Source organism: Metopolophium dirhodum, chromosome 8 (genome assembly GCF_019925205.1).
Source record: "Metopolophium dirhodum isolate CAU chromosome 8, ASM1992520v1, whole genome shotgun sequence".
NCBI lineage: Eukaryota > Metazoa > Arthropoda > Insecta > Hemiptera > Aphididae > Metopolophium > Metopolophium dirhodum.
The window spans coordinates 31,453,614-31,473,837 of NC_083567.1; the positions used below are offsets into that span (position 1 = coordinate 31,453,614).

At 31.1% G+C, this 20,224-nt stretch overlaps 1 protein-coding gene across 1 annotated transcript; it reads left to right on the forward strand.

Annotated features, from left to right (window-relative positions):
* The first annotated feature begins 11,515 nt into the window (after positions 1-11,515).
* Positions 11,516-17,840, forward strand: LOC132950226 (transcription factor ATOH8). Its single transcript, XM_061021546.1, has 2 exons — positions 11,516-11,838; positions 15,839-17,840. The coding sequence occupies exons 1-2, from the start codon at positions 11,727-11,729 to the stop codon at positions 16,789-16,791; spliced, it is 1,065 nt and encodes a 354-aa protein (XP_060877529.1). The 5' UTR covers positions 11,516-11,726; the 3' UTR covers positions 16,792-17,840.
* Positions 17,841-20,224: the final 2,384 nt, after the last annotated feature.

Below are 20,224 nucleotides of genomic sequence, written 5' to 3' on the forward strand. Positions count from 1 at the left end.
AAATAGAACATTCCGTCGTATAGGGATATCATGCATCTATATTTTGAGATCCGGAGACTCATCTGCAGCGAGTTATAGACATAAAATTTGTATATATTTCAAAGCAAAATTCCACGCATACCCATCAATTAACCTAATAAATATCTTGGTAATAAATATCACGGAACGGATAGCTGCAGTATTCATCTGTATAGTGTGCAAAAACGTCGTCGAAATAATATCATGTTTACATTTTTTTCAATCTACCTCGCCCTCCGGAACGTAAGATTACGCGTATAAACCTACTACCTATATTTTAATATTATATATTATACAAGTTGTAATATATAATATATATCATATAATATCTGTATCAAAATAATAATAATATACGTATTATACACCTGTAAGATGTTTTTTTTTTTTGGCATCCGCATCTGCCTGTGAGTGCCAAATGGTCAACACACCTGCACGTGGGATGATGTTGGTATATACAGCAATTAGTCGGGAATAAAAGGTATAAACTTACAGAAAAACACACCCCGGCGGCTTGTATAAACGATTTCCTGGGTTAATTACACCGCGTGCACGCGTAAAAAATACTGATGGAGAACCGTGATAAAAAAAAAAAACTAGTCCCTGCGACATCGCGTTAGGGATATTATTTTTTTTCCTCAGAATCGAAGCCGCCTCTTCATTTATATACCACACACACATGTTATATATATAGTCCACACCGTAGCGACACATTTATATTTAAATATACCGGGCAATAGACGCCTACAACTAGTCTAAATTTTTTGGGGTAGAGGAGGGTCATGCGGGCAATGAGGGTTTGTATTATAAATTCAAGGATGTCACCGATTACTGATAGGATGTATTATAATATATATTATATAGTGCATTCACATTACACACCGCGCGCACAGGAGGAAACGCCACGGATATACACGCGTACAGCCAGGTGTATGAGGAATAAAAAAAAAAGGTGGGAAGTTGCGGCACGTGCCGTCCCGGCGATACGCACCTGGATAATACGTGTGTACTTGCGTTTAGGTACATATACGTATTATAATATAGTAAGTAATTGCAATCAGCTGCGACGAAACGATACTATATACATTATATATATAAAATTATAAACGATATACGATGTATCAAAAGACTTGTAGGGAATCCTCAATTTGTAACGGTGTCCGGGGATATATTGAATATTCATACAGGTATATGCGTTACTGCGTGTGTTCTATGCAAAATGTAAATACCAAATACTGTACCTAAATTTTATTATAATTTATTTGGGATTCCACCCGTCATGTTGAATAAATAAATACAAAAAGCTATTAAATCAGTATATTAAAATATATATAACGCATTTATCGGATTTTATCAAAATTGAAAACATTCGGTATACGCCTGTTATTATTTATTTGATATTATATACTTAATACTGCCTATAAATGTATAATGTATTCCAAATTTGCTATGCACACTGTATGACTGTAGTTGTCTGCAGTGTATGTAAATATATAGCCTAAGTTCGAAGGGCGCTGGTTCGGTTCACGTGACATTATCGACTACCGCACTACCGTCGTCTACTATAGTATCGAACAGCTTCAATTATTGTATTCGGTTAAGGTACCGAGCACATTTTTCCAAAGGACGAAATTGATACGCACGGTGCACGCTCGACACCCGGTCTCTGGTATAGGTATACCTATATAATACCAATGTGGGTATTTATAACACGGTAAACGACAATATCATAATAAAACGTGTAATACGCCGACGACAGCAGCAGCAGTTGTTGTAAATAATAAAAATAACAATATTATAATTTAGTGTCGTTACGGTATTGTTTCTTCGGTTGAAAACGGAAACGCAGTAACCCGCGCACGTGGACAACACACGCCGCCGAGCTGCCCTTTACCGACGAGATCCGGCCGTTTTCTTTCACGGTCAATTTGTTCGCAGTGTTCGTTATAAAAATGTATTTATGGGTACGCGACTATCGTTTTTCGGACGCACTCGCGTGGATAACAACTCTCCCGCATCCGCCACGAGGAACCGCCCCCGCGCGGCCACGCTTGTGAAATTATCAAGAGGGTTTGAATTTTATATATAATAATAATATATAAGTATAATGAGTACGTCAAATACAATATATATATATAATGTATATAGTGCGAAGCCAACGGTCGTATACTTTAATACAGTTTCGTTTCAAAAACTAAAAACTTTGCAGGGTGCTAAATTAATTTCGAGCTACAAACGTGCCAAGAACTATTATATGATAGCCCCGGCTTGTTATATATGTATAATATATATATATATATAAAGCGTTTAAGTTGTGGTATGGTGTATCGCAGTCCGCAGGGGGATACAAATTTGGATTACAATTCATGATTGTTTAATATATATGATTATATTATATAATATTATTCTTCGTAAACATTTTAGTTGAAAAACTACAATTAAATACATAAAACAACACAGTGGTACTCTTGCTGTTTAGTTAAGTGTATATAATATAGGTTAGTATTAGGTTTCCTTATATAGGTTAGTTGTTAGACATATTATTGCCGAGTAACAAATTGATCTATTTCATTCGCGATACTATATAGTGAGATGGGCATGGACGCACGGTGAACACATTTTATCAATTTATATCTACAATAAGGATTAAACGCGTATGAAATGCAATACTAAAATTAATTAACTAATTTATTTGTTTTCAATTCAAATGCGCACTGTCTATAATATACGAGAATGTGACAAATACCCAAGTCTCCTTCCAGATTCGGCGTATATATTAAAATATAATATATACATTATACTTAAAAAATTACTCAGGGACCGTATATGAACTCCTCTCCATTCATCCCTAGTGATAAAAAAAATAAAATAAAAAAGGGTTATAAGTAATAACACTCTCCGGACGTACAGACGCTATGTACACACCCACGTTCGCGTCCGTTCAAACACATGCGTTCGTTAAATGCTGCACAGGAGAAATTATAAGCGCCTCGTTATTGTACTCGTAAATGTGTATTGTGTATTTTTGTTTAACGTATATATGCTATATGTGTATACGAGTGTGAATTATATATTAGAATATAATATAATATATGAATGCATGTTATTATTAATACCCAGGACGACCGTGTTTGTGCAGTCCATTATACGTGTACGTGACCCCGAAACCATCTGGGCCACCCCCAAGACCCACGTGCTCTCTGTTTCGGTGTAGTCACAGTGTAAAAAAAAACCGCTAAGATAATAAATATCCACGTCCTTAATTAGAGTCCGTTTGTCAAATGTCCGGTGTGCATAGATGTGTGTGTGTGCGTCGTGTGTATGTAATGAGCGAACACGTTTAACGTTTTTTTGCAACGCCTTATTGGTCCCATGCCGCCTGAAGCGGGAGATGACCTGCCGCCGCACTGTCGCAAAACAGGAAACGACCCTCTCACGGTACTTATCCTTCTTCGCTGCATACATTTTAAAAGAAACTCTCATATATATATATGACACATGACCAAAAATGTTTTCCTCTATAATTAATTCAAAAAATATATTATTATGAGCGATATGTTAAATCATATAATCATAATAATATAATGTCTGTAATGGTGGAAATCCGTGTATTATATTTGTTTGATCCTTTTAGATTTATTTCATAACACGTAGCCCACATGCATATTATTCGTATAGAATATATATATTATACTTAAACACTATATAATTGATAGGATACACCTAGTTACGTTAAAAATTAATTTAAAAGACAACTTTAACGAGTCTTATGTAAGGCATATGATTTTTTTCAATTAATAACTGCAGTTATTGTACCTATTTACATATACCGATTATGTATTTTTTTTTTTACATATAAATTCATTGATTTACCATTAAACAGTTTTAAATTTTACAAGGTAAAAGCTTTATTTATTTTATTTTAATAAAATTTCATGCGATACATCCCCTATTAATTTACATTTTACCGTTTTAAAGTATTTAAACCAGTGGTGTAGTGGAGGGCACGGCGTGTACTCACTTCCCAATTTTAGATTAATGCGTGTACCCTTAACGAAAATCGTGGTTCGTGGGTACACGGACCATGAACCATACGTTACCCAATTATACTTAGTCAATAAAAGAAATACAACGTATATGTAACAGATTTTGTATTAATAAAGTAAAGTCGTTAAAAGGAATACGAATCTAAGTTAATGAAAATGATAAAGTAGATAATATAACTTTAATAGAAGAACTTAAGGACATAAATATTTTAATCAAGACATTTCCATGTTCAACGGCGAAGTGTGAACGTGGATTTAGTGTTATGAACAATATATTCACTCTTGTTCAATATTACTAATAAAAAATATTTCAAATTCAATGTTCATAAATATTAATGGTCCACCTTTACACAAATGGAATCCTAAAGACTATGTCGAAAGTTGGTTAACCTCGCATAGAGATGCTAATGACAACAAGTCAAGAAAAGTTAATACCACTACAGACCCAAACCAAGACCTAAAATACAAACTATGGGAATTACTTGAATAGTTTAAAAATGTTTTATAATAATAAGTATGAATGAAATTTGTTCGGAGCGGTTTGAAACAAAATGTTTCGATTAGATCGGAACAGTTTTGCTCTATCAGTGTGCGCCCGGCCTAAAAATAATAATAATATATTTCATTAATTTGTTAATTATATTTTGATTTTTTTAACGGATTATGAGTTTAAAATATATCAATCATAATTTATGAGGTTCTATTGTATATTATCTATTTATCTACGCAAATTGATGAAGTATTGTACGAGTATCGAATTCCGAATAATGGTGGTGGACTGGGGGGTTTGGGGCATAGCCCCCAAGTTATTTTTTACAATGATTAAGGCGTGTACCGGTGTACCCATGCATTTTTTTAGGACTACATCACTGATTTAAACTCTATATAGATAGGTACATCAAAAGTGTCATGTACTATAAAATATTTACTTCATTCTGTTCAAAATGTTGTAAGTACCAAATAATAATTTACTATAAAATATATGTAATAGTTTGAATTTTGATACTTTTAGTTTGTTAGTTAGGTTATAATTTATAATATATTATAATATAATTTATACTTTGGTACTAAAAACTGATTCATCAAGGTAAAATTTAAAAATACAATATTTTTTTCTAGATATTTAGTAGATTTAAAAATTTTAAAATAGAAACTAGATTTCTAAGTTTATATTACGATTACAATTACCTACCTATAATTGTATATATTAGATATTTTGTTATTCCCGTAAAAATGAGGTCATAATATATTATAGGCTATAGCCAAGTAACCAAAACACTTAAAATAATTTTAAACCAATAATATTGTTTTTAAAACAAAATTCTACAGCCAAAATGTGTTGAAATAAAAATATTAAACTACCTATTCTAAAAGCTAGAACATGTCATTTTTATAAATGTGTCAACATTTATTTTATTTTTTAGTTTTTACACAAGTATGAAAAAATTAAAATCTTTGTTGAAATCTTTTCTGTCAGCTCGTTGTCACACAGGTCTTAAACGTAGGTTGTAGGTATATCGGTAAATGTACTAAGTTTATATTTTTTGGCAACAGTAGAACTACATCAATGAAACAGGTGTGTACGACGGTACCTCCATATTATAATAATAATTTATTATTGCATTAAATATAGTTAATTATTAAAATCAAAATAATAAATACTAGAAAAATAGATTAAAATTAATAATATTATAATGTCAGAAGAACGCGTGTTCGAAAAATCAATTTTGTTTTATTATTGCAATTCAAAAACTGGAATTTACTAACTTTATAAGACGTGATACAAAATATTTTGTATTAACTATTTATAGACATTAGAAATTATTGACGTTTTTAGGTTTTAGATTCTGAGTGAAACGATGAATGTATTGATTTTACAATGATGTGTGTTTTTTTTTTTTATTTTTTTTTTTTTTTATTTTTTTTTTTATTTTTTTTTTTATTTTTTTATTTTTGTGTCTGTGTACACGATAAGTAGTCGAAATAATGCTTCGATTTTCGACTTCAGTATCTTGTTCGATGGGAAAGTGAATATCGTTGGTGCATTGGGGAGGTCAAAATTTTAATTTCCCAGTAGTTTTCAAAAGCGATGTGAAAAACAAAAGAAAAATTAAGGAAAAACGGGAATTTTTACGCAAAATCGATTTTTAACAAAATCGATTTTGGTTATTGGTGTAACTCTAAAACAAATGACCGTAGATGCATGAAATTTTCACTGGTTGTTTATATTTGCATTTTCTATACACAATACAATTTTGAAAATAATTTGACTTTTTTTGAACTGTTTACGGACATTGTCAGTTTTCAGTTTTTTTTAAATTTTTTTTCTATAAATATCAATAAAATTTTATTTGTTGGGTAAAAAAGCTTGAAAATTTAATAGAAGGCTCCTAGGTTATTGTTTCAAAGGCAGATGAAAAAAATTAAAAATCCTTAGTCACAGTTTTTTTTTATACACGTTTAAAGTTCAAATCTTGAAAAAATACGGAAAAATCACGAAAATTTGCAAATTATTTTGAGTTAGAAATTCATAAAAAATTTTCTTTTTAAATCTAAGATTTTAAAATCTAATACAAGATTCCTCATAAGTTTGTCTAACTTTATCAAAAAAAAAATTTCTACAAGAAAGTCAAATTAAATTTTTATGAGCGTTTTAAATTCATATTTTTACAACATTAGATATTCACTCGATTTCTCATGTACCGATTTCCTTATTTTCTTGTAATTCAAAAACGAATAACTGTAGATACATGAAAATTTCACTGAATGTTTATATTAGCATTTCCTATACACCATACAATTTTGAAAATATTTTGACACTTTTTGAGCTGTTTACGGGCATTTTCAGTTTTCAATTTTTTAGTTTTTTTTTCTATAAATATCAATAAAGTTTTATCTGTTGGGCCAAAAAGTGTAAAAATTTAATACAAGACTCCTGATATATTTTTACAATAGCAGTTGAAAAATATTGAAAATACATAGGCACAGTTTTTTTTTATAAGCATTTAAAGATCAAATTTGGACAGAATTTATCAAAATCTCGAAAATTATCAACCATTGTAATTAATAAATTATAAAATGTTCAGTTTTTATAGCTAAGGATTGAAAATTTAAAACAAGATTCCATGTAAATAGATAATTCGGTTACCAAAAAATCTAAAAAATACACAAGCACAGTTTATTTGTATAGTCATTTTAAGTTCAAATTTGGACGAAATTACATAAAAACCTAGAATAACTATTTTAGTTATTTTGTTGTGATTGTATAATATTATTCGTGGGCACTTGAAACTTCTAATTTGTAATATTTTCATCGATATATTATGATGATAGTATCACGGTCTGTTGTTGATGTATAACGCGTTATATGTACCTAATGGATATTGTGATATGATTAATTTGGAATTTATTATAGGTCAATTTTTTTTTAATACCATAGATAAGTGTATAATATGTCTTATACCTAGACTGACATATCGTCTCCACTCAGAATCGTTTTTCTTATACAATGATATATCATTGAATTCAAATTTAATACCATCCATTATACAGTGACCCACTTGTAACCTACAGTACAGCAGAGCGACATCCACTTGCCCACCTTTTTTTTATATAATTATATAATAAAATGTTTGTTAAAAAAATTTGAACATCTAATTCAACGTTCCTCATAAGTTTCTCACACTTATAGAAATTAAAAAATATCGGAGATACATTGCACAACTGTTGTTATACACAACATTACAAGTTCAAATGTATATAGACGAAATTGAATATAAAAATTTTAAACGAAAATGACGATTTTACTTATTTAGTTATAATTCAAACAATTTTATTTGTAGGATAACACATTACTCCGTTAGTAATCTTAACTTTTCGTCACTACGTAATACGTATATCTGATATGATGTTCTAGCTGTAGGTTTAGGTATATACTTACTCAATACACAATAACATTTTCAAAGTATTTATTCATTTCGTTCGTACGGTACGTAGTACTAATGTGATATAAATGTATAATAAAATAATCTTATATAGAAACATATAGGCTGACGAGTAATCTGGTAATAAGCGACTGGTCTTCGCTTAGACGCGTTTTTTCGTATGCAATGATTTTTTTGAATTTAACACATCCATTACAGTTATATATTTATATCTACTCAAAAACGAAGTACATGTTTGAAACCTATAATATATACAGCAGCTTAACTTCCCCAATTGTTGTAGAAACTTTAATTTTTTAATTTTTTTTTGCTTATATTAGTTTGTAGCCTGTAGGTAGATACTTTATATTTTACAAACCACCATACTATAGTAAAGAAACATCAAAGAATTCCACCACGCAAGGGATGTAACATACGTATCAAAATAATATGATTATATGAGTAAATAATAGATTATAAATAAAACAATACAATGTATGTAGTACAAGACATATTATTAATTATAATAGATTCTAAGTTTAGTGTAAAATATTATACTCAATATAGGTTAGGTTAGTGATGGGTATATAGTATATACTGTACCTAAATACAAAATAAATTTTTTAATTAAATTTAAAAAAGGTGGGCAAGTGGGTGTCGCTCTGCTGTACAGTAGGTTACAAGTTGGTCACTGTAATGGATGATGTTAAATTTGAATTCAATGAAATAATATCATTGTATAAGAAAAACGATTCTGAGCGAAGACGGTCAGACAGCGTATATTACTAAGTATATTTGATGATATTTTTGTGAACAAAATAATTTATTTATAACCTATTTACGTGGAACCTTGTTTTAAATTTTCAATCCTTGGCTATAAAAGTTGAACATTTTATAAATTTTTAACTACAAAATAATTATTAAATTTTAAATTTGATAAATTTTGTCAAAATTTGAACTCTAAATGCTTATAAAAAAATTGTGCCTATGTATTTTTAATATTTTTCAACTGCTGTTGTAACAATATATCAGGAGCCTTGCATTAAATTTTCACGCTTTTTCACCCATCAATTAAATTGTATTGATATTTATAGAAAAAAACTAAAAAATTGAAAATTGACAATGTCCGCAGACAGCTAAAAAAGAGTCAAATTATTTTAAAAACTGTATGGTGTATAAAAAATAAAAATATAAACATTAAGAGAAATTTTCAAGTATTTACAGTCATTCGTATTTTAATTACAACAAAATAAGGAAATCGTTGCATGAGAAATCGAGTCAATATCAAATGTTGTAAAAATATGAATTTCAAACGCTCATAAAAATGTAATTTAACTTTCTTGTAGACATTTTTTTTTGGATATAGGTAGACAAACTTATGGATAATCTTGTATTACATTTTCAAATCTTATAGATGTCCGTAAACAGCTCAAAATAAGTCAAAATATTTGGAAAATGTTATGTTTTATAGAAAATACTAATATAAACATTCAGTCAAAATTGCATGTACGGTAATTTGTTTAAAAGTTGCACTAAAAACCAAAATCGATTTTCTCAAAAAAAGATTTTGCGTAAAAATTCCCGTTTTTTCTTAATTTTTCTTTTATTTTTCACGGTGCTTTTGAAAACTACTGGGAAATTTTTACTTTTGACCCCTTAAAGTACCAACTAGATTCACTTTCCTATCAGAAAAGATAATGTTGAAGAAAATCCAAGCACTTTTACTGTCCTAAAAGGTGATAACAGACACAAAAAAAAAACAAATAAAAAACACACATCATTGTAAAATCAATACATTTATCGTTCCACTCAGAATCTAAAATAAATGAATGAATTCTATGACATACAACTTTAAATAGGTTATGTATTGTAATTCAATTCCTGAACTTAAACTAAAAGAGCTCACAATACAGAATTCAATTAACGGTCATCTGATCATTGTCAATGTGACGAATATATATTATATTATAATAATATTAAAATGGAGTAGGTAGTAGGTAGTATATTCTGCACTACTGATATACTGCCTTTATATATGATATTTTATTGAGAGACTAAAACTATACTACCTAATAACTACATTAATATAAATGAAAAATATGAGAATACCATTTATACGAAAATGTAAAATATTAATTGTATGTATATAATATACACATATAATATGAAGAAATAATTAGATTGAAACACAGTTACATCGGGACATTACGCGTTACTTTCAAGAGTTTTCACATAGGTACTAGAAAACCACAGAAATTTTTAAAATTTGAACCGTTTAATATTTGGTCTGAACTTACCACTCTTATATTAGGTACTTTTACTTAATTACCTACTGTACTTTTAACATTCAACACCTTTTTTCAACCAGATTTTTTTTTCGTTGGTTTTTTATTACGATGTTTTGTACTTCGATATCTATAATAGTTTATATTGTGGTATAAGATACATTATAATTTATAAATAGGTAATAGGCAAGTACTTACGATTAATGTAGATATAGACAAGGACCACTGACCAGTAAATTAAAGTACGCAATAATAATATTGGCTAACTGCAGGGGTACCGCAAATAATAAAACACTTATTATACCAGTAGCATGTGCAAAAATATTTTTTTGGGGTGGGGTACAATTATAGATAGCAATTAGCAAGTGATCTAGCACTTAATGTCTATTCAAGAATTTCTAAAAAGGATATTCGCAAAAACCATCTTATGCTACAGGTAATTATTTGATGATAAATATACTTAAAAGTTAAAATTATAGTTGTTTTAATTTGTCAGCAAAAATTTGATATTAATTAATTATATTAAAGTATAATAACCACATGGATAAATTGTATATGATATTATATTATATTTATAGAGCCATAAAACATTAAAAATTAAATATCAGAAAGTAATAATTAGGAATTTATATAAATTCAGATTTACTGTGCCTAAACATCCTTAACTAAACAAGTTATATTATAATCACTTATCAGTTTCTACCTAGCTATATTATATGTAAATTTTTTTATGGTAGCTTTCCTCTATTATCCAAGATACTTACTGATATTGCTGAAAAACCATTTTTATTGGTAACATATTTTTCAATTCACAATATTCACATACCTAGTCCATGATAAATGATGTACAATTGTCAACAGGCTACAAAACATTAAATAAGTAAATAAAATATGTAATCCTTTATTAACGTTTCATATGATTCAAGTCGACTGTAATTTCTGCGGCCCGCTATCCCCCCCTCCTATATGCGCCACCACTGGTACGTATATACCTAGTTACACTAGGTCTACCTATGTGGCTATGTACATATTCTGTGTCAATTGATGTACAGACAATGAGACAACATTAGTGTTGATAAACGATATCAAATATTGTATACACACATGTTTTTGTGAAACATACGTTTGTATGTACTAATTTGTTTATATCAATATATATACATATATATTATCTGTGTGTGTGTGATGTGTGTGCGCGCGCGGGACGGGACGGGGACCACATGTTCAAACTGAACAATGCGGCGGAGACCCGAAGACTACCGCAGTACCGCGCGCTGCTGACCAGTCATCAGTACTGGTCTAGAAGACTACGCGTTCGGTTCACGGTTGTTCGATAATCCTTTTTTCTTACATTGGGTATTATTAATATTGTTCGTTAAGCGTGCGAGTGTCTAAAAAAAATTTATAAGTCGTTCGATCGATAAATTTGTGCTCTGACTATACTTAGTAATAATATAATGGTGACTTCCCGCATAGCATTAGAAGGGCTTTTGCAAAATAGACTCACTACGGACATTTGCAAGGACACGTTAAGGATGCAAGGAAACGCAGCGGAATTGTTTAATTTATGTAAGTTGTTAACGTTTATTACTGTATATAACATTGATGTTGATCGTTAATAATAGAGATACCGTCACGGGCAAATAACCGAATAATATAATATAATTGATCATTTAGTACTAATATGTTATTGATTACCTACATACTACATGTTACTACACAATATACACTTCGTTCCTAAACATAACGAATTTAACATTCTTATTTTTTCCAAATTTACTTACAAACATTATATTATTTAACTATACATAAATGATAAATCTCATAAATAATTATCTCCATTCATGACTTTAGAAACGGTATGATAGGAATTTTAATTTTACGTAATATATACCCAACTTATCTCTTCAAATTAATAATTAATCCATGTTTTGATTTTATTTTTTTTATAAATAATGTACAAAATGGTTTTTTTGTTCCTCTTAAAATTTAATAAGACCAAAAATATTATAATATATTATAGTATATAATATATTTATTAAATAATAAAATAATATAGAAATATAATAAACACCTCACTACAAACGTCAATCAATAACCGTAGGTGTATAATACCATATTATAATATAGACAATGATTTTCAGTCATACGTACATCATTTAAAACTCGTCGGATGACTTATCACTCAAATTGTTCATGCGTGTACCTATCTAATAAAACATTAGATTTAGACCACACCTAGTTCTAGAAAAAAATCTAAAACGCCCACTAGGGATTTATAGGGTAATATATATAAGCTTACACCTACGGAATAATTTTTATGAATGAATCTTCATTTAGTATCAAAAATCCTATTGTTGTAAAAAAAAAGTTGAATAATGCCAACATTGTTTATGTTGCATCAAACATATTATATTGTATTCAATTTGCATACATTGTCAAATACGCGGTGGTAAAGTGCGTAGGTCTACACTTTGAAAAGTTATTGCAGTCTAAATGATAATACGGACAGTTAGTGACGTACCAATGTTCAACACCTATATTTGGTATAAAATATTAAACATATTAAAATATTACTATAACATAATGTCGTGGAAACACACCTATAATATATGTACGTAATTTTATTTTATTCTACCTAATTGCATGTAGTGTGTAGTACTGTACTTGAGTCTCGAAGTACTTAAATAATACTTAATTAATAATGAAGTATCAATATTTCTACTAACTTTTCATGTTAAAAATAATACGATAAACTTAAAGCTGTATAAATAAACGACAACAAACCAATGACACCGGTCAAATGTCAATATAATACCTATACTTGAATCGTAAATGTGTTTTAAGAAATCGGCAAACCAAAAACCTAAGACATTTTTTATTTAAATGTTATGCAATTACTTTTACCACTTATTATATTTATAAATTAATAGCTTTAATAATATACTTAGCTTACTTATATGAAATTGATATGTAAATCGTTCTATACAATACGCAATTTGTATTTCGTGTTTGATGATAAACTGTTCAAAATAAAATATTTTAAATGTTTGATTATTTTAAAATTATCAGTACCGACAAACAATTATATATTATTCACATATTTACAGTAGCGTAATCAGAAATTTCCTGGATTCTTAGTATATATTTGTTTTTTGTACCCACTTATATATTATAGACACTACTGTCTACTGTACTAATATATTATGATTTATGACATATGACACACATGACTTATTAAATGAATTATTTAATCAGAATACATGCAATTTGTTGTGAAATCAATTTGTCTTAAATAATATTTTATAAAACGATTATGAAATAAAATAAAATAAAAATTGAAACCATCAATAATTCTAGTCCCAATGATCAGTTTAAAGTAATTCGATCAAAGTGTTAGATGCTAACACTAATTATATTTTGTATGATCAGCTCTGTTCTGATATACAGTAAAAAAAAATGCAGATAGGGTTAAATTAAAATAAGTAGAAAACGCACGCACGCACACCCGCGTGCTTACACACACCAGTTACAGGTAGCAATATTATGATAATTATTATCCACGATAGCGTAAAGGATACTACAACAAAAAAATCTCTACATCAAAACCATAGGCAACCAACCACAACTGGCCAACAGTCTTTAAACTATTATATTATTGATTAAAAAATACCAGTATATAATATTATAGCTCAGCACATAGCCCTAAAAAATATCTAGTTTATAGTTCTCTGATATATAGAATAGTAATCTCAATGCCTCATTTTTCTTCAGACGAACTGTACAAAATAATAAAATCACTAATCCAATATAGCTACAACTTTTACACCAGTTAACGGGGTTTCCAAAGTATACGAATGATACTTAATATGTAAACCAGGAGCGTATATAGAAATTTCTTTTGAAGGGGAGGCACAAACAAAAATTTCAAACTGTACATAGTTATTAGTTATAACTTATAACCCATATTTTCCATCTCAAAATAATGTAATAAAAAAGTATAAAATATGGTGGATGGGTTGGACACGGGTCCCATGCCCCCCTCCTTAAATACGCCCCTGATGTCAACTATAAAATTTATATAAATTATAGTACAATACTATATCAGAAAAATAATTATTAGGTATACCGGGACTAGCTGAAAATTCGGATCTGTTAGAAAAATAAACATTTAATATCGAGTAAGCATTTTTTTATTCACTTTTTCTTTGTAGAAGAATTTAATAGCTAGAATTTTGATCCTCTGTAAAATAATATGTAAGGTTATTGCAAATTGTATGACTTTGATTTATAATAACAACAATATAATGTCTGTGAATAAAAAGCAATATTAAGATAAATTAATTTTAATTTATTGTTCACTTTTATATCAATACGCGAATATTTATTTTATTCATATTTTATTAAAACGTAAAGCCGGCAGCAGCATACATAACAATTTATATATACATTGTACATACCTTAAACATTTGCAACAGCCAACAATAGTACAATACATAGACAGGCAGACTGCGGCTTCAAATCTGCGTATAAAACGGAGAGGACATTTTTGTCAGTCTTAGCCAATTTGAATATATACCTATACGGCTATACATAATCTATTCACAAATCCGAGAACCAATTCGTTTAGTCTGTCATCACTCATAAAACGACCTAATTGGATGTATAGGATTATACTTTATAATTATAATATTTAATACATTTTGTAAAAACGTAGGCTGATGCAGAGCAGCTGTGGGCCTGCACTGCGTTTAATATGCGCTTTAATCAACGAGCATTGACGCATTGTTATGAATATATAGACATAATATATTATATACTGTGATAATTAAAAATAAAACAAAACCACTATTTATACGCGAATTAATACGTTTCGAAACACCTGCAACAGCCATAACGCAAAATTAAACCAAACCTCTACCGCGTTATACCTGGTGGTAGAAAATAATATCATAGTTTTTAGTATCTAAATATAATCAAAAACCTGGCCAATACCTCCTGCACTTGTATAATTTACACCTACCAAAATTTACCCCAAGGCGACTGACATTGATTACAATATTTACATGCGTATGTACCAGCCATGTAAGGACGCTACAGCTTTTTTCACTCAAATATAGTAAAACAAAATGGACATTTCAAGACGATTTTAAAATTTTTTACCCCTTTTAGTGTTCACACAGTATAACTTTTTTTTTTAATGGAACACATTATTATTACCAAATTCATATAACCCAACTTTTTTAAAGATTTTTAATGACTAAACTTTTTTCTATTTGACTGACTTACAGCAATTTCATTTTTTCTGTTTAAGGGGGAGGTGGGGTTTTAAATGTACCAAACCTATAGACAATTGAATTTTGTTTTAGCTATATATTATGTATAGGTATGTAATAAAAAATGGCAAAATAAAAACCTCCGATGATAAGGGCAAGTGAAATTAATAAACTATATCAACAATCAACTAGTGCAAGTGACAACTTATATTATATACTAGCAAGACGTGTTTTAAATTATTATTAGATATTTAATTTATATTATAATTTGTTTTTTCATTATCGTTTCACAGATACGGGAAAACATCACGCGGATGACACGTCATCGTCGTCGTGTGGCGCAGAGATGATGACCACCATGACAATCAAGCGGGAAGCGCACACGCCGACCACCGACCAGAGCGAAGACTCCGGCGTGGACGTGTCAGCGGTGGCTGATGGCCACGACGGCCGTGGCCCGTTCAAACGAAAACGATTGGACGACTCCGACGACGGGTGTCCGACCGCAGCCAAGTCCAGCAGGGCGGCTGGTGCTGTCACAGCTACGGCCAGTGTACTGCGGTCGATCAACATGGATACCTGTCCTCCGTTCCGGCCATGGAGCTGCAGCGACGAGTCGTCGTCGGACGTGGGCCTTCGGCTGTTCCACGACATACGTAATGTGGACAGGATACTGACGCTGACGCAGCAACGCTGCGGCGAACAGTCCCCGGTGCCGCCGCCGCCGCCGGAACCGCAACCCTTGGACTTGACAAAAGTCTATCGGCCCGCGACGAGACCAGCTGACGACGCCGCCTCAGCGTTGGACACGACTACCGCTGACGCCGAGAGCGCCGCCGAATACGCCACACCGTCGGCGGAGGCGGTGGCGGCGTCGTTCCCCTGCAGTGCAGTCGCGGAAGCGGCCGCCGGAGCGTCGACCACCACGGCCACGACCAGGTACAGCAAAAACATGTCCCGGGCCCGGAGGATCGAGGCGAACGCCCGGGAAAGGTCTCGGGTGCACACCATCAGCGCAGCGTTCGACACGCTCAGGGCCACCATACCGTCGTACTCCCGGAACCAAAAGCTGTCCAAACTGTCGACGATCCGCATAGCCAGCGCTTACATACTGACGCTGTCCCGACTGCTGGACATGGACTACAGTGCTGAGCAAGACAGTCCGTCCGTGGCCGAGTGCGTGGACAACGTCACGGGAATCATACACATGGAGGGCAAGGCGAGAAAGAGAAAAGACGATCAGTAATAACCAAATAATGATGACATTATCATTACCGCATAATAGCGTGAATAATACGTTTTTTTCATATTATTATAAAATATAATAAATATTATATTTTGTATCGCAGTCGACTAAGACGGTATCATCTATATACGTAAGACATTTCCGGTTGCCTATCGTCGTAAAATCGAAACGAAGATAAAGATTTGTATACCCTTATTGTGCAACTTGCAAGATATAACAATATATCTTAATACTGTCGTTTTGGAATTGTTACTTTAACGTAAAAACTCGTACCATTTTCTTCGTCGCTGCATGAGTCGTAGACGTATATCAAATTTCGGTTGTGGAACTGTGAAAAGTACAAAATATTATATCGTTTTGAGCGACGACGAGAACGTAATAATCACAACTTCTGCGGATCAAATCGACAGGGGCAGAGCACACAGCGAGAAGACTGCAGAGAGGAGAGCGAGAGAGAGAGACAGAGAGAAAATGTATAATCCATATACATATTGTTTTATGTTGTATATTATTATACAAATTTGGAAATAATTATTCCAAGGCAGTGTCGATGGATCGCTCCAACCCTCCCTGGACACGATGAACGGTGCCGCACCTTTTTCACCCTCGCGAAGATCACACAAGCCAGACTCTCATGATCCACATGTTAAAACACATGGCCAGCACTTGTCGCGTAAATAGTACAATGTTAATGTAATATATTAATAGTAATATATTGTTATTACAACGAGTACGCAGCGCTTGCGTATTATTGTATATGCACGTTGACCTATAAAAATAAAACTGTTCTATTATACAATAATATACAATTATTATATTATACAATATAATATTATTGTACTGCACGCACACAGAAACACGACATTTTGTAATGGTTAAAATAAACGTGGTGTACGGGTGCATATTATATTATATAGTGACATATTATTATTATTATATTATATATTATGTACTATGTAAAGTTTATAATTGTATACATTCCGTAAAAAATCACTCTCATATCGTTGTAAAAAACATCGATTGTTATTATTATAATATTATTGTCGATACGTTTCCGATCACGCATATTGTAATACAATAATTACATATTGTATTAATATTATTATACTAGCTAGTGATGTTTTATGTATAATATCATTCACAGCCACAAAGCGGTATAATCTAAGGTTTACTACACCCTGCCAGTATGCCCACCCACTATTATATTATATTATATTATATCCTATTTTTATTTTTTGTTTTGTTATTAATTATACATAATTACGTATACTAGTCAATTATTATTTATATCGATGTGTACCTATATATAATATAATATATATTATTATAAAATATAAATTATTATTTTTTTTTTAAAAAAAAGTCTATACCTACAAGTGTAAAATCTTTTCTTTTTTTAAAATTATATATTAAAATTGTATTTTAACACTCATCGTCTACACTCTATGTCTATAATATATGTGTACTTATATACTTATTTTTCCATACCGCCAATCACTGGATTCCTCTGTGACTTAATAATAGCCACTATAGTACCTATATAAGCATAGTTTATTTTACTAACGTTGATTGCAGTTTACGTTTTTATTTATGAAAACAAAAATTATAACTTATGAAAAATGTGAAAAAAAAGTTTATTGTAACTATATAAATGTATAATAGTATATTATTCAGACATACGCAGTCGGCTGAAATAACTAGGATAATATAAAAGTACTTAACTACAGTCTACAAAGCTGTCTGAGGGCATGAGCCCGGAGCCCCAAATTGGTAAAAGAGCTCTGCTAGAATTTTCTTGGTTTTTTTCATTTCAACATGTCGTTACAAAACTATTTTAACTTAGGTACCTACTAAATTCCTATGTGACAAATTCATTAATCCAAATTATGGAACTGATACGTACGTCTTAGGTACCTTGTCCTTAGCTACCTATCTAATTTGTGACTGATAGTATAGTATACATATATGTATAAAATCATATTAGAATACGCTTGCGTCCTATGGGGTCCCTACACTGCAGCGTCCGACTCATTAACCGTTGAGCGTGTTCAAAGGCTCTTCCTCTACTTTACAGGTCGTGCTCTGAAAATCAATCACCCTGATCATGACTATACACACCTGTCCTACATGAACTATGCCTAGATACCTTAGCAGTCAGAAGAGCTAATGTAAATCTAAAATTCCTTCAGAGAATTATTGATGGTACATGCACCTATTCTCCTGTCCTGCAGTATACAATTTCGAGTACCTCAACATTCAATACGTTCCACTGCTCCATTTGTCATCCCCTTTCGTACCTCCAATTAAAGTCGCAATCGCCCCATTGACAGGCTAATGCGTCTGGCAAATGAGTCAACCACCTTTTCGTAGGTTAATTCTGGTTACCAACAACTGCTACAATCCAAATTATACTATGTTCTGTGAATTATTTCGAAACAATTGTCTAAAAAAAAAAAAAACTATTGTGTTTCGAAAATTACTTTTGCCTTTGTAAAATTTCCCTAACAATAATAATAATAATAATAATAAATAAATAATATACTCAAATTTTTATAATTTCATTATACAATAACTACATATATTATTTAAACGACTACACATAATAAATTATAGTATTATACCACCTACAATTTACTTCTAAAATACTAAATGTACTCAACGTATGAACTTGAAATTTGGAATAGTGGTTCTTCTAATACTTTTACCGTGAAATAAGAAAGGATTTGCCAAAATTCGCATTTTAAAGAGGTGCTCAAACAAGGACATTGAGGTTCACATTGGAAATTTTATTTTTTATTTATTCATAATTCCCATTGGTTACAGTTAACAGTAGAAATTAGTGTTTATTTATTATTGGTTGCCAATAAATGGTTATTTGGGCACACGCTTGCATCAAATCGAATCATTGAACATTGCCTACTAAGGTGATCGGTGGAAGATTTACCCTTTGTCCGCGATCCGACGCAGTGGCGGTTTTTAGGGGGGGGGGTGGCGAAGGGCGCTCACCCCCTTGGATTTTTTTTGTGTCAATTGTTATGTTCTGAACGTCATATTATTTTCAGGATAAAATATGTTCAAACTTTTTTTTTTTTTAATTCTTTAGACATGACAGAGTATTTTATTGTTTACTTCCTCATTTTCAGACATAATTGTTGCATTAAATAAAGTATCGGAATGGTCAGAATCTGAATCTGCAACCAAAGCCAAAATTTTGATAAGTGCTTTAGAGAATTGTGAATTTATTTTAACTCTGTTTACTCTAGCAAATATACTGAGTATTACATTACCTATTATCAGCGGCGTATTTAGGAATTGCTAAAGGGAGGGGATGAGGCACTGAATGACATATTATGTAATAGTGGGGGGCTTTGCCCCCTTTGAGGTTTCCTATACTTACTCACTACATACTGTACAGTTTACACAACATGCAATA